Source organism: Anolis carolinensis, chromosome 5, assembly GCF_035594765.1.
Source record: "Anolis carolinensis isolate JA03-04 chromosome 5, rAnoCar3.1.pri, whole genome shotgun sequence".
Taxonomy (NCBI): domain Eukaryota; kingdom Metazoa; phylum Chordata; class Lepidosauria; order Squamata; family Dactyloidae; genus Anolis; species Anolis carolinensis.
This window is the reverse complement of record NC_085845.1, coordinates 186,462,898-186,485,678: the sequence shown is the minus strand read 5'-3', so window position 1 is coordinate 186,485,678 and position 22,781 is coordinate 186,462,898. Positions and strand designations below refer to the sequence as shown.

General features: G+C 41.4%; 1 protein-coding gene across 2 annotated transcripts in view; it reads left to right on the top strand.

Moving 5' to 3' along the window:
- Positions 1-22,781, top strand: part of ninj2 (ninjurin 2) — a 66,150-nt gene that overhangs the window by 6,535 nt on the left and 36,834 nt on the right. Inside the window, exon 2 of one of the 2 annotated variants that reach the window (XM_062983111.1) lies at positions 9,761-9,865. The exons of the other annotated variant lie outside the window; for it this stretch is intronic. Within the exon in view, the coding sequence (XP_062839181.1) occupies positions 9,761-9,865 (105 nt within the window). The remainder of the gene's footprint in view (positions 1-9,760; positions 9,866-22,781) is intronic. 2 annotated transcript variants of the gene reach the window in all.

Below are 22,781 nucleotides of genomic sequence, written 5' to 3'. Positions count from 1 at the left end.
TGTTTTCTTATCTTATATATTCCTATACTTACCTACTACTACTTACAAATATCCAATTTTCCCCCTTCTCTCTTCCTCCCTGCTCACTCCCTCCCTCCGCGAACAGTTGTAATTCTGCTCTTTGTATTATTTTATTTGTTTGATCATGAAGATTGTCTGATTCAGCTCCTTGTATTTTCCTATACCTTTTAATCAGGCTATAAGCCCTTTCCATTTCAACTCCCAGTTTCCCTTAGGATGTCCATTCGTATATTTAATTCTCCTTTCACTGATGTAATCTTGAAGCATATAATCTGATAAATATTCATATCATTTTTTAACGTTCCCATTTCTTTCGCTCTTTCCATCCCAAGGCTATTATTGCTGGGTTGCTGCTGTCATGTATTTTATGATTTTGACCCATTCTTTATTTCTACCTTTATCTTCTAATTTCTGGAGAATAATTGTTTTTTTTTCAACTCTATGTTTATCCCTAATGTTTTCTCTAATTTTTATCTCTAATATTTGTTCATAAACTGATACTGAACAAAATGGACCCTTAAAGCCATAGCAGCAATGAATCCAGTTCTGATTTTCTCCCCTTATTGCACCCTTAAGGCATTGAGTGTCATTGGTATGTGTGTGCATCTGCATTAAGAAATAATATCTCTACAGTCTGGAATTAATAGTGTTGCCTATTTTTGTAAATTTATTGTTTTGTTTTTAAATCAGTATGCCTCCTATTCACGAACTGGAAGCAACAGTTTTAGGAAGTATGAAATATCACTTATGGTTTAAGTACCTATCTTGACATACCTTAAGAAGCATCCCTGAAATAGTAAAAAGAGGCATGTCAGCTGAACTGAAAATTGTGTTCAGCAATTTTGCAGACTGTACTGCATACTTTTGGAAGAATGCAGACCAGCTGGTTGTGGCTGATAATGTATGTACCCATTTCTGTTTATTTTCAAAGGATACAGTTAGAGTCATTCTTAAATACAGAGGCATAGGCCTTCCTTCTCAGTCCTCTACAAAGAATGTTATTAAAACTGCTAATCATTCTTTGGATCATTCTCCCCAATCTAGAGCTGCCAGATTGAAAACGGGAAAGGTTCCTGTCCTTTAATGGTTGTGTAGAAGTGGGAACTTCAGCAGGTATTGTCTGTCAGACAACCAGGTCCCAAGCAACATCTGTTGGAACTGCCTCTTCTTGTTGTTGACTGTTATAAAATCCCTATGAACTGAGATATTAGTTACTCTAATATTAGTCACCCTCAAGTTTTGTAAGCTCAGGGCTGTGGCTTCTTTGATTAAGCCAATCCACCAGTAATGGGGTTTTCCCGTTGCCTTCTACCTTGTGTATGTGCATTTGTCTTCAAGTTGACTTATGGTGATTCCATAACATTTTTAGGGTTTTCTTACTCAAGGATGACTTTGAGATGGTTTTGCCAGTTCCTTCTTTGAAATCTAGCCTATAGCACTTGGTCTCCATGGGGCACCCCCCCCCCCTCCCGCAATCCAGGTACTACTATAATAGCATCCCAGTAACTTTGTCTTTTCTGTGAGCTATGGCTTATGTGTCTCTTTTACAACCTTTAAAGGTACTAGAATTTTCACTTTGAAAACACTGTTCCTCAAATAGTGATTCTGTGTCAGTGATGCTTGGATATGATCAGACTCTGCATGGAATCAGATTTTGGTAGTGGTTTCACTTGCATTTCAGCGAAAACCAACACATTTGGAGTATAGTGGAAGAGTTTATGTAGCAAGATGTACAATCAGAGCTTTACAGTATTGTACCCTAGGGCTTCATTTAGCCTTTGACTACTCTCTGTGTCTTTTCTGAAGTTGGAGTGACCACATGCACTTTCTCACGGCTATCAGGGTGGAGAAATGGAAATGGCAGATCCCTTCTATCTCTTGCTATGTGTCATATGCACATATATTCCTGGAATCTCAGTGAACAGGAAATGGGTATTTGGATTCCTCCATCCTGGTGTGCTGTACTCTTTGTTTTAATGTGTGTGTGTATATATGTGGTCATACGTATAGTAATCCCTTTGCTCTCAATGCGGACACCAGATGTTGTGTATCCCTGGGCAGGGTTAACTTCCCTTTATCTCCCTAAAGCAAAACTTTGGCTAAGCTTAAGGTCTGTGTTTATTGACTTGTCTACAAAATTCTGCAGTATGGAAGAGAAAAAAGTTAATTTGTCAGCCACTTTTTTGCTTTCTAATTGAACTGAATGGATTGGACCTCTAAGAATAAATTTAGATACATAAATAAATTGAAAATGCATTCAGAATGAGCATCTTGCATAATTTTTTATGATTTCTTGTTTGTAAGGCTGTAAATATAGGCTTAAATGTGAGTGTTGTAATTTACTTAGGAGTAATCTCCACTGATAGAATTACACCATCAGTTTTAGACATTACTACTTGAGTTGTTGCTTGTGGGGTTTCAAAATGGTATAGTTTTCAAAGCTTTGGGCAGCCTTTTTCATTCTGTCTCAGGACTATCCATGCAAAATAATCACATACACATATTCACACACAATATATTATTTAGCAGGCGTTATATTAGCCACAGAATCCAGCTGTTCTTGGTAGAAAAGAATTTAATTTAAAACAACATAGTTTAGTGCAGGACTTCATGGGGGATTTCTTTGGAGTTGACGTCTGCATAGATAAGTCACCCCGCTCCCTTCTGCTAGTATCCTGAAAAAAGATTAATAAGTTGTGTTTGCTGGCTGAAGAATGAGGGTTCTGTTTCTCTGCTTCTGTGGCTTTAAATGTGTGGTTTCAACATGATTACAAAATATCTGCTTTCAAAGCATATTTGTTTACTTTTGGGGGAGCAGCCAATCCATACATGCTTTCTAGAGCAGCAGCATCCTTTACTCCCATTTAGCGATTTTCCTAGAAATGTGACCATTTGAGGTTACAGACCAAGGCATGTCTCGTTGCCAGCAGAGTTTAGCAGGACTCAGAAAAAGTCCCTTTGCAAGACTACAGCTTTTAATGTTCTTCATACTAACTGTCCACTCTATGAAAGATAGGCCAAGGGGGAAAAAAGGAATTCCCATAAGCTCTCCACTTTCAGGCCAAATAAGATGCATGTGATCTATTTGAGAGCCAGGAACAGACTTCTGACTTTTTTTCACTTTAAAGTGACCAGTGGGTGCAAAGGGGGGGGGGGGGGGGTTAAACTGAAGTCCTATCATTCAGTAGAGAGAAATTTCAATCCTTTTTTTTTTTTTTTGCTTATGTGCTGCAAGTCTAAATTTGGAGGTGTTCTGTTTCGGAGCGATTCTAGACATATTGATAGAGTTGGTAGTCTATGGGAGTGTGCCACAAAGCAGGCAGTGTACGCCTACCGGGTCTACCTCCTTCAGGGACCAAGGAAGGGGCTTCATAACTGAACTAGCACAGGGTCTCATTTGTCCGAAATCTGGCACGGCAGCTATCGTTTACAGCAGAGTTAAACAAATTCATTTAAGCAGGTCTCACAACCTCATCACAAGGGGGTAAGAATTCCCCACGCATGGTGGTGAATCCATAGGGTCCTGGCAGGGAGTGGGGAGAACCTGTTGCTCCATGCACTGCATTGCTCAACTTAGTTGGAACCCCATCCCATGAGGGGAAGCGTTGATGCCCGGCTTCCCCCCATTGATCCAAACCAACAGGGAAAGCCTACCGTGTAGCTGCAATGGCAGCTTATACCACTTGCTCTCCCCTTTTGGCACGGAGCCCAGCCAGAAGTACACGTGTGTCGTGTAATGGCCTCCGTGTCATAAGTAGAAAACAAGTGGCGTATGACAGGCAAATCAGCTTTTAGTGGGGATTTGGGGAGCTGAAGTTCCAGACACCTGTAGGACCAAAAGTTGAGATGGCAAGGTTGCCCTCCCATAATCACATGCTTGGGAATAATGAATTTATCACATGGCACTGTTATACTGCAATAGTCCCAACTTTGACTGGCATTTATTGTGAGATTTCATTGATTTCTTGATGTTGTATTGTGTTGTACCACTGATGAGTCTTCTAGAAATTGATCCCTCCCTCCACCTTTACAAGAATAGGAGACTTGGTTTTCAAATGGAATGACCCGAAACAACGGACTAATATGCTCAGCAATTCAACCTTGTTGCATTCTCTGGGATTCACTTAACATAATGCTGACAAAGAAACCAACTAGCAAACAAAACTTTGAAGGTTTACAACGCCTTATATACCATAAAAAGGCAGACATGGAGAGATAAGAAGGGAACAGCCAACTCTAGCTTTGAATTGCTGTCTTGCCTGACTAATTTAGAAGTGATTCAATGTCATAGACTTATTTCCTGGTGGTAAATATCTTGTCTGAAGAGAAATGGGTTCTTCTGTTATTGTTTGGGATGCCACTGTTTACATGTTAGTATATCTCATTGTAAATGGAACAATATAATAATCAATGAGATCGTCTGGAAGAGCACGTCCTTAACAAAACATATAACTAATAAAGTTGTCTTATTTAATTAATGTATTGATCAAAATATTTGCTTTCTCCTCCCCTGCCATATCTAAAGATCTCAGGGCGGTTCACAATCAAACAAATACAATGTGTTAAATGATAACAATAGTGTAAAAATATTTAAATATATATTAAATAGTTTATCAAGTAAAGAGAGATGGTTTAAAGCTAGTTAAAACCATTCTGGATAGTACAACCATAAGACATGTGCAATCTGGACAATATTAGTTAGGCACAAACGTTTTGCCATCACAGGGCTTTTTTGTTCCAATACTTGAATTTGTCTCCTTTCTATTTTGCTAGGAATTTGTGAGATATCTTGCAAGTGGCTAGATGCCATTGTGTTTACTTTGAGTTGTTGCCTATGACTGTTGGAGAACCAGTGGAAGAAATTGAAGGGAATGTCACATAGGTATGAAACCTGTTTAACTTCAGACTGGCCAAGATGATACGTAAAGTTAAAGATGGCATAGGAACAGAACATATTTGGAAAACAGATATCTATAACTAAGATACACAAGGTATTATGTTATTGTTATTTTTGAAACATCAATTATGTTATCGCACGACAGGTCTATTGTTTATATACAAAATATACAGGTACAACTTATCTCTATCTTGAAAAATGTCCTTATTTATATAGATTAATATAGATGAGATTGAGGTCTCACATTTGGAATCTATATAAATAAGGACATTTGTTCAAGATAGAGATAAGTTGTACCTGTATATTTGTATATAAACAATAGACCTGTCGTGCGATAACATAATTGATGTTTCAAAAATAACAATAACATAGGAACAGAACAGCCATCATATAAATGCCATGAGACTGTGACCATCTTTTGAACTACTAAATATACCTCTAATGGCCTAACATGTATATGCTAAAGATCGTGGGGGTGCTAACTTTATCACCAAGAGTGGAAATTTTTCTAAGCCACTATTAATTTGCTCTGCTGGTAAACTGTGATAATTCTCCCATATCTTCTACATTCTTCCATCATCTTCTTTACCTTAGAGGAGGGGATCATTTTCTGCATTTAGGAGAAATGGGCTTTATGGAGAAGGAATTCTATGATGGATAAACTGGAACATACAGAGCAGATACAGCTGCACATCTTCACTTTAGAGAGTTGATGAGGAAGCTAAGAATATGGATGAGCAAATCTTACCTGGGGAAGGGATTGGATAAGGAGAGAGATCAAGAGCTCCACAGACAGAGCTTCATACAACTTTCTACCATCTCTCTTTTTAATGTTTACTTTTAAATCCTATTAATATTAGTCCTCACACAGGAGGTCTTGGACAACTGTACCTCCCTCACTGCAGCCAACTACTAGGAGAGGAAATGCCATTCCTGGAGAAAAACATGCTAACTTCAGGGGATGTATATGCGCCTTAGCATTGGGTATAAATCCCTGAATAAGCTTCTGTTTGAGTCTCTGTTTTTTAGCATAGCATTAGTCATTTCAACAACAGAGCTTGGAAATATTGTTTTGGAATGTAGTTCAAGAGAATTGTAGAAAATCCCTATGGGCCATGAATATTGTAGTCCCCAAAAAGGAATATCCCCAGGCTCGGACCAGCCAATTTTACAAGTGTATTATCAGGATTTAGGGGAAAATAGATATGAAACACTATTTCAAAACAATTGTTTTTGTTTATTTTGCCAAGCAGTAAAATCACAGCACTCATATTTTTTAAAACTTTGCTTAATGTTCTACTTTTTTATTCCCTCTCCCACAGCAAAGCCTTTGCCATATCAAACATGCCCTAACCATTTCACTATTTTAATGATGACTTTAATTTCTTCACTAAGTCATTGGCAAATTAAAATATTACTGTCTGTATGTCACCAGTAAAGGAATGTAAGATTTTTTTAAAATGAAGATAAAGCAGGGTGAGGAAAGAGAATTCCCAAATGATAGCCGATGAAAGTATCTTTCAGGACAGGCACAATCCAATTTATTTTATTTCTCATCTATGTAGTACACTACTTCTCCTTTAGCTACTAGGTCCCACAGCTCTAATTTCTAGGTCTCGGTCTCTAATTTAGTTTTATCCTTACATGTGTACCAGCCAGAGCTGCTGCTCTTTATTAATTATCTACACTGAACCTGGCGCTGTTAGCTGAGGACTGGATAGTTATTATTTTTGTTCACCAGAGTGAACTTTCCATCTCCTCTGCCAGAAATGGGGGTGGCGGTAATAGGGAACCATTCCAGCCATCCTTCAAAATCATAACAGGCTTCTCCTTGAATGCTGTTAATTATAGCCAATTGCTTATTAAGCCGTTAAAGTGCTTGATTAGATAGAACAATGGGCTCGGCTAACAATGTTTGAAATCTGAGTTTGGATGCTATTGGTGGGCTTCCAAACATTCTGCGCGGGTGCTTCAAGTGAGCATTTTTGTGTGAATGCCATTGCTGCTGCCCGGTGTTTGAGTGGGGTTACTTATCTGCCACTCTCAGCGTCTGCGTCACACAGAGGCGGTCAATGCGCTCCCACCTTGGCCAGACATTAATTAGGAGAAGAAAGATAATGTTGGGGCTTAGATTGTGCCTTGTGCAGAATGCAGAAATGTTACTTTTTTTGGATTCCAGCTGCCAAAATACCAGAGGACAGAGGTCTTCCAGGAGTTACAAGATTTTTTAAAGTAATGTTCCCAAGTTCTAGTTATTCCATGGCTGAAATCCAGCCTTGTGCTTGCTAGCATATTTTAAATCTATACACTCACGTAGTTAAAATCAGTCATGGGCAAACTTCAGCCCTCCAGGTGTTTTGGATTTCAACTCTCACAATTCCTAACAGCTATTTGTACCCATATGAGATCATCCGGTATAGGACGATCTCATTGTAGCATGCACATTTGTGTCCACGCATAGAGAGAGATGTTTCCACTTTGCTGGAGTTGAGGGGCTTTTCCAATGCATATATCCTTCCAATTATGAAGACAAGCATTTCGACAGGATATAAAATGTTCTTATTAGAGCTAGAAATTAACACATAGCTTTGTGACATGAAAGTTAAGCTCTGAATAAGGTGATCATGAGCATGCCTTTTAGCAATGAATTAGACTGACTGGAATGAACCTGTTAGAGGTTTTAAAGCAGAAACCTAATGGACACCTATCAGGGATGTCGCAGCAGTGGTTTCCCTGCACTGTCAAAAGGTCAGACTTGATGATCTTAGAGATCCCTTCCCATTCTATGATTCTGATTACTGAAATTCCATAGTGGATGGCATTTTTATCATGTCAGAAGCAACTTGTGAACATACTGCAAGTTGCTTCTGGTATGAGAGAATTGGCCATCTACAGAGATATTGCCCACGAGATGCCCGGATGTGTCACCATCCTGCTGGGAGACTTCTCTCATGTCCCCACAAGCTAGAGCTGACAGACAGGAGCTCACCCCATGTTATGGATTCAAACCGGCAACCTTCAGGTCAGCAACCCAGCCTTCAGGTCAGCAGTCCAGCTGGCACAAGCATTTAACCCATGTGCCACACAGCTCCTAGGAGCCCCCGGTGGCATAGAGGGGTAAAGCCTCGTGACTTGAAGGTTGGGTTGCTGACCTGAAAGCTGCCAGGTTCGAATCCCACCCGGGGAGAGCGCGGATGAGCTCCCTCTATCAGCTTCAGCTCCATGCGGGGACATGAGAGTAGCCTCCGACAAGGATGGTAAAACATCAAAACATCCGGGCGTCCCCTGGGCAACATCCTTGCAGACGGACAATTCTCTCACTCCAGAAGTGACTCAGGTTGCTCCTGACACAGAAAAAAGCAAACAAACCGCGGCTCCTTATGGTGCCTTATCCTTATGGATGGCATGAATCTTTATATTGTACCTCGCTCTGAAATTTGTACCAGAGTATGGAAAGGTTACCTTTCGGAACTATGGTTCCCAGAATCTTTTTGCGATTACAGCTCCTAGGGCTTATGCTGGCTGGAATTGTATTGCTCTAGTCCTGGCTTGCACAACATATAGCCCACGACATATTCTCCAACTCTCCTAATTTGGCTGGGACACCTACTAAGAACACTGTGTAATCCCTTTTAAAGCTATTGTCGAAGGTTTTCATGGTCGGAATCACTGGGATGTTGTGTAGTTTCTGAGCTGTATAGCAGTGCTCTAGCAGCATTTTCTCCTGACATTTCACCTGCATCTGTGGTGGCATCTTCAGATCCTTTGGCGAAACGTCAAGAGAAAATGCTGCTAGAACATGGCCATACAGCTCGGAAACCACACAATACCCTCTTTCAAGCTGTTTAACCTCAGCTAATTTCAGTTTCTGCACATGATGTTCAAAGTGCAAAGGTGCTTAGCATTCAAATAACTCAGCAGTGGGGAGAGGAGGGGGCCAGAACATTATTTTCCCCAATAGATTCAGACAAAGGCAAACCGCTGCACTTTCACCAACTTGTATGGCTTTCCTCATCATATCTACAATCCAATGCTGCTTGACCACAGGCATTTCATGGAGAGTATGAGCATCTCCATGAAAACAAAACACTCCCCTAGGAGGGAGAAGGAAAGTGTATAGCATGCAGCTGAAGAGACGTCATTTCATGATTTGTGGGCATGAGGGATGGTGATGCCAGGGTCCTTTCTTTGCATCAAGTGGCACCACTTTTTTGCAAAGAGAGAGAGAGAGAGAAGAAAGGCTATGAGTCAGCACAGCTGTGGAGAGGCCATGAACCAAGGGGCAGTTCAGAAAAACAACAGTCAGCTGACACTGGCAAAATAAACACACTCGCACATGCATGCACACACCAGGGATGGAGCCCAAACAGCCTCCATGTGATACTCCTCTCCGGCCCAGTCCGGTTCGGTTCGTTTACCTGCTTTTGCTACAGATACTGGTTCTTTAGCCTTCAGTTTGAGGCATCACAGAGAGAACATTTGGCTCAGGAAACTCTGTGGCCTCTTTCAGCAAATGTTTAAAAGGACCAGTCCAAAGAACAAGTAATTTGATCCACAGGAAAAGTCACAGAGCAGATAAGGCCAGGTTCTTTAGTTTCACTGATAGGAGTGGGCCTTAAAGCACACACTGCTTTCCATGGATGGTGTCCATTGATGTGGAGGTCATTCTCATTACTTAAGGGATAAGAGTAACTTCTGCACACTTGAAGCAATCAACAAAACGTTAAGTGCTGTTTGAAGTCCCATTAATATCAATGGAACTGAAGACCACTTTTAAGTGTTTATATCCTCTAGCTTGCAATCCAGTTTCTTTAGATTTTATCCTGTGTGCTTCCATTTCAGCACTTCTTTCAGATTGCAAAGCTTATCTGTGATCTGGAATCCTGCTGGTGTACAGTAGACTTTCAGGCAATCCGAACTCAAGCAACTGGAACTTGCAAGTATATGGCAAGGAAATGTGTTTAATAAAAATTAAAATATATGTATAATACAGTAAAACTGTACTGACATTAAGTTATGTTTGACTTTTTTGTCTTGATTTGCTTTTAATTACTGTATTTCAATATACATATCAAGTCAATAACTGAATTTATGGTATGTTACAGTATGGGTTGAGGAGCCCCGGTGGCAAAGTGCGTTAAAGCACTGAGCTGCAGACCGAAAGGTCCTAGGTTCAAGCCCCGGGAGTGACGTGAGTGGCCGCTGTTAGCTCCAGCTCCTGCCAACCTAGCAGTTCGAAAACATGCCAATGTGAGTAGCTCAATAGGTACCGCTCCGGCGGGAAGGTAACGGCACTCCATGCAGTCATGCCGGCCACATGACCTTGGAGGTGTCTACGAACAACGCTGGCTCTTCAGCTTAGAAATGGAGATGAGCACCACACCCCAGAGTCAGACATGACTGGACGTAATGTCAGGGGAAACCTTTACCTTTTATAGTATGGGTTATAATATTAGTTAGGCTTACCCTCAAGCAATCAGAAACTACATGTATCTGGCATCTACTAATCCTCATGGGTGATGGTTAGTTGGGAGTCTACTGTATTACTCTTGTGTAACTGCACTAGCATAAGCAGCATGAACACCATGAGCCACAAATGCCCCACTGCCCCATTCTTTGCCTCACTGCTATTGGCCTATTGGCAAAACAAAACAGGATTTCCTTTAAAAATAAGCACCTGAGGTACATGTATCCTGTTTTAAGGTACAGCCATGCTACCAGGAGCGATGATGAAAACAAGACACACACTACCTCTTTGTTTCATCACTGCTGGCTTGATAGCAAGGTGCAACCCACAGTGGCTTCTACAGGACTTTGGCTGTGAAAGCTGACCATCTCTGCTCTATACATACTGCAGTGGCAAATTCTCTTTAGTCAAAAAATAAAGGGACACTGTTACTGCAACACAGCAAAACTCCTTTATCAGCTGCATGGTGTTGCTGGTGTGTGTCATGGGGAAAAATAAATGTTTAAAACTAGAGTGCCAACATTTGAAAGAACCAAGCATACTTTTTCTAAACACAAATGAATGGGTCTAAAGTTCAGAAAAATGATCTTAGGCCTTGTGTATATCAGCATTATCTGACATTCTTTTTAAAAAAAGAAAGCTTTGACATTTTAACCAAAACAAACCCTCCTTTTACTACTATAGCGATCACTTGGAGAGCTAATAGAGGGACCATACAGGACTTTCCCAAACTAATATGTGTAATGGCTGGCAAAGAAAAAGCACCCTCAAAACCACAATCTAACTCTGAGATAACTTAAGTTTCCTCAAAAATTGTGAATTCCAGATACAGTGGATAATAAACTATATCAACTCAGTACTGTGTATATTTGATGAGGATGATAGGTATAGGATGATTGGACAGATGTCTTTTGACAACACTGGCTGAAGAATCCTGATTCTCTACTTCCAGGGGAGGCCTTTTTAAAAGTAAAGTTCATAATAGTTTGGGCAACAATTATTTTAAAGGAAAGATTGTCCCAGCAGTAATTCTTCAGCACTGAACAAATGTACAGTAGAGTCTCACTTATCCAACATTCGCTTATCCAACGTTCTGGATTATCCAATGCATTTTTGTAGTCAATGTTTTCAATACATCATGATATTTTGGTGCTAAATTTGTAAATACAGTAATTACTACGTAGCATTACTGCATATTGAACTACTTTTTCTGTCAAATTTGTTGTATAACAAGATGTTTTGGTGCTTAATTTGTAAAATCATAACCTAATTTGATGTTTAATAGGTTTCTCCTTAAATCTCTCCTTATTATCCAACATATTCGCTTATCCAACGTTATGCCGGCCCGTTTATGTTGGATAAGTGAGACTCTACTGTATTACTAAGTCTCCTAGTATGTTTTTCCCTGACTTTATATAGGAAGAAATTTCCTGGATGTTCCAACTAGCATTTTTATTCCCTTTTCACATATTTCTGAGCAGAGCCTTGGCAGTTTAGAATTAGCCCTTCCCCAAATTATGAATTTCCTTATCCAAAATGCTTGAGGGAAGAATTATTTTGGATTTCAGATTTGTTTGGATTTTGGAATACCTGTATTTACATATATAGTACGTACATAATGAGACATCTTGGAAATGTGACCAAAGTGTAAACATGAAATTCATTATGTTTCATAAACACCTTGGACACATACTGTAGCCTGAACATAGTTTTGTACTCAGCCACCTATGTGGACAATTTTGGAATTTGGAGTTCCTGATCATGGAGGCTCAACTTGTAAATCTCTTTGGACAAAGGCCTCTAACCCCAACTTTGATAAGACAACTCAGTGGTTTTATGAGCACTGTTTTTCTGATGCTGATAGGAAAAGAAGGCACCTATTTCAGCTTATGGAACGGATGTCTGAAATGCAGGGAACTGGGCCAGCTTGGCAGTGAGCTCAGGTATTTACGTTTTGGGTGCGGAGAGTTTTCATTTGAATGGGTCACTTGAACGCTCTTCTTCCTGGCTCATTCGCACCGTGTATAAACAGGCGTGTTTTGGGCTCCGCCGGGAGCAGCTGACTTCACCACTTGGCCAGCTGCAGGGAAAGGTGTCTCTGTGCTGGCAGCTGACAGTGTCGAAAGAACAGAGAGAGGAAAGACACACGCTCATGGTGTTGTTGTGGAAGCAGAGAGAAACACTGCGCTCATTTCTAACATTGACCCCAGAGAGCGTTTTTATTTCCTGTCAAAGTGCTTGTCCTTGTAACAGGAAGGATGTATGTATGGAAAGACATCCCCCTTCTCCAATGGCGCAACGCATCTCAGCGGAAGGAAACAAATACGCATCTTATTTCAGAGCAGCTGTGTGTGAAAATAAGCAGACCTGAGCTCAATCAACCCATTGCATTATCTCAGAGCATGGAAATGTTACGCTTTTGGATAACAACTCCAGGGCACACGGGCAAAATGATCAGTGGGTATGACATGCCTGCCAACATGTCACAGATAAAGCCCAGGACACAGGAAGGCAAGCAGCACCAAGAAAGAAAACATTATTAATGAGGAAGAACAGACAAGTTAATTGGGGCTGCAGCAGTTTGCTTTTTCCTGAGACTACTGGGATTCTGCTCTCTCTGCTCCTCCTTGCTGACCTTTGTGGAAACTACTTTTGTACTCTGAACTCAGTTTGCAGCAAGGGACAAGTGGGAGAAGGAGAAAGAAACTGTAACATTTTAAAAGCAGTTGAAAAAGTGGGACCCCAGAGGATTGATTTGTATTGTCAAGTGCAAATAGTTGGAAGGTATTCCATGACATCTGGGGCTTTTGTATTGTGCAGCGCAGTATACAAATGTTAGCTTTTCATAATCTAAGTAGCTAGAACGCATTCTGCCCCATATCATACGAAGAGAATTAGAACACGGGGAGGGACATGTTGTGGAGCCTTTTCCATAAAAATATAAAGAACCCCAGTGACCAGGGATTCTGGAAGTTTTGAGTCAAATAAGTAATGTTTCCATGATCTACTTTGGTTTTGGTAAGCAGCTAAGATAAAGAGAGAATATGGTGTGCAAGTTGCCCTAGTGCCACATTCCTGAGAAAATCCTCTATCTAGAAGTTGCTTTTCTCTAAGGGACCTTTGGGTCTACTTTGAAGGGTACAGGAAAGGGTTCAAAATCTAGAAATGTCAAATTGCAAAGTACTGGAAGATAGTTAAAGTTTCTCCCTCATCAAGTCCAGTAGTGTCCGACTCTGGGATGTGATGGTCATCTCCATTTCTAAGCCAAAGAGCCGGCATTGTCCATAGACACCTCCAAGGTTATGTGGCCGGCATGACTACATGAAGTGCCGTTACCTTCTTGCCAGAGCAGTAACTATTGATCATCTCACATTTGCATGTTTCTGAACTGCTAAGTTGGCAGAAGTTGGGGCTAACTGCAGGAGCTCACCCTGCTCCCCAGATCCAAACCGCCGATCTTTCAGGCATCAAGTTCAGCAGCTCAGCTGTTTAACCCGCTGCCACTGGAAGATATTTCTAGAAATTCTAATAACATGTGATATTAGGGGATGTATGACTGGACATAACGTCAGGGGAAACCTTTACCTTTTTATGTTAGGGAACTATTTATTGGAAAACTTATAAACAACCAAGTGGACAATAGCATAAGAAATGTAGTTTATAACCCTCATTCATAGTTCTAAAGCGGCTATTGTGATATGAGGTGCAGCCATTGTAGAATGTATTTTTAATACTGTTAGTCTTACTGAGGAGTTTCCATAAAAACAAGACTGCACATTGCCAAGTTCAATCGCAGAGCAAAAGACTAGAGATTCTGCTAAATAAACAGATATTCTCTTGGCCAGCAAGGTCTTTCAACTTTGCAGGGATGTTAGATGGTGGAGATGTATTATTACCAATAACAGCAGTTCTGTGTGCTAATGTGGGAAATCATTTTCTCTCTTTCTGACAATTATGTTTTTTTTTTCATCTTAGCAGCTGTAATTATATAATGTAATTGTAAAAAGACATTCCTTGGATGGCTTAATTCAGTCTGCCCCAACCTGGTGACTTTCAAATGCAATAGTCTATCATACCTATCATCTGCCAGTCATGCCTTGGTGGTTAGGGATAATGGGAGCCATAGTGCGAAAAGTCATTTAGGAGAATTGGTTTAAATGGAATACAATATTTCTGAGAGCTTGTGCATTTGTTGTTGGCACATTGTCACTGCCCACAAAAGCTCAAAGCACAACTAGCTCTTGAGGGCCCAAGCAAGCCAAGAACCGTCTAGCTCAGAGTGCTTTCACCCTTTGCTCATGAGAAATCATGATGGCCGCTTCCAGGCAATGTACCTCTCTGCCATGAAAGTCTAGACTGACTGACTCCTCGCTTTCCTTCTGCCAGATCGTAAAGATGGCTGTATTTGAACAAGTATTTAGTGACTATGTGGAAATATCTTTAATGGAGGTCACGTGCTAAGTGGAGGCGGGGGGGGGGGGGGGTTGCACAGTCATAGGTACAGTAAAAGAGATTGCACCTTAATGTGTTGTCAAAGGCTTTCACGGCCAGGATCACAGGGTTGTTGTATGTTTTCCGGGCTGTATGGCCATGTTGCAGAAGTATTCTGAATACTTCTGGAACATGGCCCTACAGCCCGGAAAACATACAATAACCCTATTGCACCTTAACATTAGGAAGAAGTACTTCCTGATAGTAAAAGCTGTTTGTCAGTAGACTATACTTCCTCATATTGTGGCATGTCTCCTTTTCTGGAGGTTTTTAAACAGACACTGGATGGCCACCTGTCAGGAGTGCTTTGATTGTGTTTTCCTGCAAGCATTGCTTTTTCTGGTCTCTTCTAATTCTGTGGTTTTATGATTCTATTCCATGAAATAAGGGGCTTCAATGGTGGCCTCTACTCCCCCCCCCCCCCACAAAGCTGCCAGAAAAGGGAAACAATTTGTCCATAAAAGCTAATGTCCATGTTGGTTGAGTGGTTCTAGGAGATCCCCTCCTCAAACTTTGTTATTAGCCATGGTGACTGAACGTGGTACCTCAATATTTAGAGGCACATCCCTTGAGTGTAAGGTGTTGCGACCGAACTTTTGCAGAGGTGTTAATTCCAGGAAACAGGAAAGGAGAAAAATAAGAGATTTGGCAGGCTTCTTTTGCAAACCAGATGCTATACTAGAAATTATTATTTTTTATCTCCAACAACATTCACTTTGTGTTGATTAGACTAGTGGTTCTTAACTTCTTTTTTTACTATGAACCCCTTTTGGATATATTTTGTTTCTGTGGACCACCAAGATGTAACTCAAGATTTAAGACTCTAGAGCAGTGGTTCTCAACCTGTGGGTCTCCAGATGTTTTGGCCTTCAACTCCCAGAAATCCTAACAGCTGGTAAACTGGCTGGCATTTCAGGGAGTTGTAGGCCAAAAACTCCTGGGGACCCACAGGTTGAGAACCACTGCTCTAGAGTGCATCAACTATTTGTTTAAAGTTGTTCACCAAGTCTTCAAACCTGTCAAGAAGGGAGAAATGAGTATAGGTCCTAAAACAAAGCTTGGGGAAGTTACATTTCTGGGCTTCAACTAGTAGAATCTATCAAGACAGCTGTGTTGAAAGGGAATGAGAAATGTAGTCCCTTGGCATTTGAGAGAGATGGCCCTGCACTTGGCCTTGAGTTAGGCTGTGATGCAGAGGCATTGGGCAGTCTTGCATTGCTGAGAGTTGTTGGAGTTGATGTTGGGGATCTTAAAGTATGGCTATGCTGGTATTCAGGGCAGCTGCGCTACCACTCCCCACTCCATCCAACCCTTCCTACTGCCTACAGCAGTGTCTTTCTTCTCATCAGACCTATCCTTGTGTCCAGTTTTGTCCTTGGTTTCATAGATGGGATTCATCTCAGTGGTAGTTCATCTTCGTCAGACCCACTAGGTCTCATTAATCACAAAACCCAATTATCGAGGTGATGGTGTCACTAGGCAACGGTCCATGGAAGCCTCTGCTGTTGCCGTAATGGTGCTCCCACAAACAACAAAGGGTGGGGTTTTTACACATGTTTGCTGAAGTGTTTCTGAAGGACACATTTTCTCCTCTCTGAAGTTGTAGTACAGGAGTGCCATTTCAGTTATGCACTATAATGCTGTAATGCTAAAAATATATATGAATGAATGAGAGAAAGAAATTAGGAGAGAGAAAAAAACATATTGTTCCATATGACTCGTCATTAAGAAGAAACTCACTGAAGCATGGCAATAAAATGTTGCAGTTGGTGTTGCTACCGAGCACAATTCAAAGTGCTGGCTCTAGCCTATAAATCCCTAAACAGTTGTGGTCCAGCTTACCTGTCCAAAAGCATCTCTCTTTATGAGCCAGTTAGAGCATTAAGATCAGCTGAGGATGTCCTGCTCTCGGTCCCACCGCCCTCGCAGGTGCAACTGGTGGGGACGAGAGACAGGGCCTCCTCATTTACTTTGCTGTGAACCGCTTTGATTCCCACCAGGGGTGAGAAAAGCAATAAATAAATAAATAAATAGCCACAAAATAGGACACAATAACAGAAACATTATTTGAGTGCTTTATTTTTTAAGAACCTGCATCCTCTCAAAAATATTTGCCCCCCTGATTGAGTCCTAATTTAATTACATCTGATGCTCATTTTAGAGATGTCCCCACCCCCAAGTTTGAGATTTAGCATTGTAGGTCAACTTTCCCCAAGCCAGTTACCTCCTGACCTCTACTTTTACATCCCTAGGCACCAGGTCCCAAAGTATGGTGGCCATGTGCCCCAAATTACAGAGTGTAGTCCTCATTTAATTATTGCTTTGTCATATTTGTCTGATGTTATGGTATTAAGTATTGTTGTAAGTGGCCCTGAGCTTTGATGAGGAAGAAGGGTGGGATAGCATAAGAAAAACAGAAAGAAAGAAGGAAAGAAAGAAAGAAAGAAAGATGGATGGATGGATGCAGTAATACTCTTCAAAACAAATCTCTGCTGGCAGTCCCAGTTGAGATTAGAATGTGTTGTTGAAAGCTTTCATGGTTGGAATCACTGAGTTGCTGTGAGTTTTCCGAGCTGTATGGCCATGTTCCAGAAGCATTATCTCCTGATGTTTTGCCCACACCTATGGCAGGTATTTAAAAACTCTAAAATCAGGACAGTAACTAAAAAACAACACTCAGAAGACAGGGGAATTGCAGACAAGAAACAATCAGGGCCAGCTAACATCTCCCATCAAAGGATTCCCCCAGGCAGGAAGCAGCCAGGCTTTGAAGCTGCAAGGCTATTCAGTGCTAATCAAGGTGGCCAGTTGCAACATTCACACTTACCACAGACAAGAGTTTTTTCTCCCACCCTGGACATTCCACAAATATATAAACCCCACTTGTCTAGTTTTCAACAGACCTCACAACCTCTGAGGATGCGTGCCATGGAAGTGGGCGAAACATCAGGAGAGAATGCTTCTGGATCATAACCATAGAGCCCAGAAAACTCACAGCAACCCAGAAATTACAATAGTTATGTCTGAGATAGAGCAAAGTCTGAAATAAAGAAACAATGAACTGTGGTCCTTGACCTAAGTATTCACTAAAAGCTGCTCAAGTCATAGATGTTGTTTTCTGAAAGAAGTGACATACACCGTGGCTTTATTGGATAGAATTAAACAAAAATATTATTGTTTGTTACCGAATCTTGTTTATTAAATCTCCTCCCTTTCCTTGTTGTTTTTCCTTCGTTACTATTTGCTAGGAAAGTCTCATAGTAATCCAGGCAGAGTAATCAACTCATCCGATGAGTAAGTAATCTGTTCTTCCTTTCTCTCCTTCTGTTTGGGGCACAGGCTTCCTGGCGTGAGTCCAAAACTCTTCTGTTTTCATAGTATTCAGCTGCTTTTAAAGTACAGAATTATTTGTTCTTGCTATTCATTCCTAAACTGATCTCATCTGGGAGAAGAGAGGAATTCCTTGTACATGGGACTACTGCACAATAGGAATGTAAATCTTGGCATGTTTTGTTCTCTTCTGCAGGAATAAATGCCTTTTTGGGGTGGAGGAAATCCACATTATAGGATCATTTAAGCAAAACCTTCATTCTTGCAGAAAATACGTTAATGCAGTGTATAAGGCACAACAAGACTCCCGTTGCACAGAAGCACCCAGTGCTTTTGTGCAAACAAACATTTATGAAAACTCCCGAAGTCTTTATGGTGGTTATTAGCTTTTGGATCTGGTGTCTCAGTGTGTCAAGACATCCTTCCTCTTTGGTGATGAGGAAATGTGTGAGCATTTTTACAATTGCTACTGTTTAGAATTTCACGACACAGTGTAGCTGCCTACATCAGCAAGAAAAAAGAGTAACTAAAATTGAGAAATTTTAGTCAGAAAATCAACCACAAAAGCCTGGTTGACTTCTTTACAAGTTACTTAAATACTGTACCTTAACTCTTATTTTAAAAGGAGATGTCCCTTTCTCTTAGAGTGGCGAAAGGCCTTTTTCAATGCTTGGGCAGGAAAATGGTAGCTGTCAGCTGGTATTCTCTACAGAATGGCCTTCAGCTTATCTATGGGTCCTATCAAAATCCATAATTTTGGCCCCCAAACCCGCCCTCCACTAAAACACAAAGTCAATTTATGCATGTATAAACAGTAAATTACCAAGAGAGAGTAAAAGAAGGTTCATATTTGCCTAAGATGTCAATATGCTAGTTTATATGAATTGATGCACATTTTAAATAACACATATTAAATGGAAATACAGTTTTTTAAAATCATGTCAGAAGCAACTTTAAAACATACTGCAAGTCACTTCTGGGGTGAGAGAATTGGCCGTTTACAGAGACGTTGCCCAAGGGACGCCTGGATATGTTAGCTGGAAGGCTTCTCTCATGTGCCACAAGATAGAACTGACAGACGGGAGCTCACCCCATCTCTTGGATTCAAACCACCAACCTTCAGGTCAGCAACCCAACCTTCAGGTCAGCAGTTCAGTCGGCACAAGGATTTAACCCATTGTGCCACCGCGGCTCAATTGGAAATAAAGTAAGCCCTTAGCTACTGAGGTTTGGTTGCAGGACCCTTCATGGATACTAAAAGCCATGCCTGTTCAAGTCCATAATATACAATGGTGTAGTACAATGCAACACTTATATAACATTGCAAAAAAGGTTTGCTTTCTGGAATCCCTTTTTGGAATATTTTCATGGTGAAATCCATGAATGCAGAACAGGGCCGGCCCAAGGTAATTTTCAAGTGTAAGCGAACAGAATTTTGACGCCCCCCCCAAAACAATCGGATATCGAATTGTTGGCAGTTGTGAGGCTACCCTGAGTCCTCTTCAGGGTGAGATGGGCGGGACACAAGTATGGGAAATAAATAAATAAATAAATAAAACCAGGACAGTAAAAAAAGAACACTCAAAAACAGGGGAATTCCAGACATGAAACAATCAGGGCCAGCTAACACCACCCAACAAAGATTCCCTCAGGCAGGAAGCAGCCAGCTATGAATATGTGAGGGACATTCAATGCTAATCAAGGTGGCCAACTGCAACATTCACACTTGCCTCAACCTCACAACCTCTGAGGATGCCTGCCATAGATGTGGGTGAAATGTCAGGAGAGAATGCTTCTGGAGCATGGCCAGACAGCCCAGAAAATGCACAGCAACTCAATAATGATAATGATAATTTTATTTCTTACCCGCTCAAGACGGTTGACAACATTGCTAGAACACATAATAATTTAAAAACACTCCGTAAAATATACATATGGAAACATATTTCCATAAAATACACAAAACAAAAAGGAGCCCCGGTAGCGAAGTGTGTTAAAGCACTGAGCTGCTGAACTTGCAGACCGAAAGGTCCCAGGTTCAAATCCCGGGAGCGAAATGAGCGCCCGCTGTTAGCTCCAGCTTTTGCCAACCTAGTAGTTCGAAAACATGCCAATGTGAGTAGATCAATAGGTACCACTTCCGGCGGGAAGGTAACGGTGCTCCATGCAGTCATGCTGGCCACATGACCTTGGAGGTGTCTACGGACAACACTGGCTCTTTGGCTTAGAAATGGAGATGAGCACCAACCCCCAGAGTCAGACATGACTGGACTTAACGTCAGGGGAAACCTTTACCTTTACCTTACACAAAACAAAAATTAGACAGAGTGGAAGTTTAAACAATATCATGAAAAGGGCGAGAAATCTGCCCCTCTCCATAAGGTATGAATCAGGGGTCCCCAAACTAAGGCCCGGGGGCCGGATGCGGCCCATCGAAGCCATTTATCCAGCCCCACGGCACAAGGGCAGAAGGGGGTTGGGCTAAGTAACCCAAGGGGTCTCTTCTTCTCTTACAACCATTATTATTATTATTATTATTATTATTATTATTATTATTATTAATATTGAGGCTGGGTGGCCATCTATCAGGGATGCTTTGCTTGTGCTTTTGATGCACAGAGACAGAAGGTAGTTGGACTAAATGGCCCAAGGGGTCTCTTCCAATCCTATTATTATTATTATTATTATTATTATTATTATTATTATTATTAAGGCTGGGTGGCCATCTATCAGGGATGCTTTGCTTGTGCTTTTGGTGCACACAGGCAGAAGGGGGTTGAACTAAATGGCCAAGGGGTCTCTTCCAATCCTATTATTATTATTATTATTATTATTATTATTATTATTATTATTATTATTATTGAGGCTGGGTGGCCATCTATCAGGGATGCTTTGCTTGTGCTTTTGGTGCACACAGGCAGAAGGGGGTTGGACTAAATGGCCCAAGGGGTCTCTTCCAAACCTCTTTCTTCTTCTTCTTCTTCTTCTTCTTCTTCTTCTTCTTCTTCTTCACATTGACGCTGGGTGGTCATCTGTCAGGGGTGCTTTGTTTGTGCTTTCGATGCACAAAGCAGAAAGGGATTGGACTCAATGGCCCAAAGGGTGTCTTCCAACCCTCTTTTTTATTGTTATTGTTATTATTTATTTATTTATTTAGATATTTATTTATTATTGCTCGGTGGCCAACTATAGTCTGGCCCTCCAACGGTCCGAAGGATCGTGAACTGGCCCCCTGTTTAAAAAGTTTGGGGACCCCTGGTATGAATAAAGAAATCCACTGGACTTAACTGGCACTTGTATCTTTATTTCTCCATTGGAAGAAGTGAGGCACCGTGGAATTAACATAGTTTGACTCCACTTTCACTGCCACGGCTCAATGCTATGGAATCCTGGGAGTTATAGTTCGGTGAGGCATCTAAACTATTTGGCAGAGAAGGTTTAAAGACCTTATAAAACTACAATTCCCAGGGTTTCATAGCATTGAGCCATGGCAATGAAATTGGAGTCAAACTGCATTAATTCCAAAGTGCAGCTGCCCTTTGGTGAGATATATGCATCCCTCTGAAGTACACCACTACAATATACACTACAATATACCCTTAGGCCCTTTCTGTATTGCCATATAAAATGCAGGTTATCTGCTTTGAACTGGATTATATGGGAGTGTAGACTCAGATAACCCAGTTCAAGGCAGATAATGTGGATTATCTGCGTTGATAATCTGAATTATATGGTTATGTAGAAGAACCCATACCCTGCCATATAAGATCCAGACTATCTGCTCTGAACTGGATTATATGGCTGTGTAGATGCATATAATCCGGTTCAGTACATATGACCTGGATTATCTGCCTTCATAATCTCAATTATATGGTTATGTAGAAGAACCCATACCCTGCCATATAAAATCCAGACTATCTGCTCTGAACTGGATTATATGGCTGTATGGATGCATGTAATCCGGTTCAGTGCATATGACCTGGATTATCTGCCTTCATAATCTCAATTATATGGTTATGTAGAAGAACCCATACCCTGCCATATAAAATCCAGACTATCTGCTCTGAACTGGATTATATGGCTGTGTGGATGCATATAATCTGGTTCAAAGCAGAAAATGTGGATTATCTGCCTTGATAATCTGTCTTCTATGGCTGTGAAGAAGGGGCCTTAGGAAACTATAAATCCTAGGAGTAGGCCCACATGTTCCAGCTTCTGGAACATGGCCAGGCAGCTGAAAAACCTGCAGCAACCCAGCCTCAGGCCCCTCCATTTCCCCCCTCAGTTGCCAAGTTGGCCCAGGCCTGCCCTGGAGACATGCCTGGCGAAATGCTGGGGACAGGGACGGGTTCCTACCTGCCCCGTCTTCGTGGCTGAGAGGGTCCCCAAGGAGGTGCATGGCAGGGGCACAGGCCTGCTCGACCTGCAAGAGCTCCTTCCAGCCTCGGAGGGCTGCCGGGCGTTGCGGGAGGAATCCAGGAAGGGTGCAGGTGGAGCAGCAGGCCCAGAGGCCTGGCCTCAGGTCTTGTTCAGGGGCAAGAGGGCTGCAAGGGCGAGAGGGCCGAGTGCGAGAGA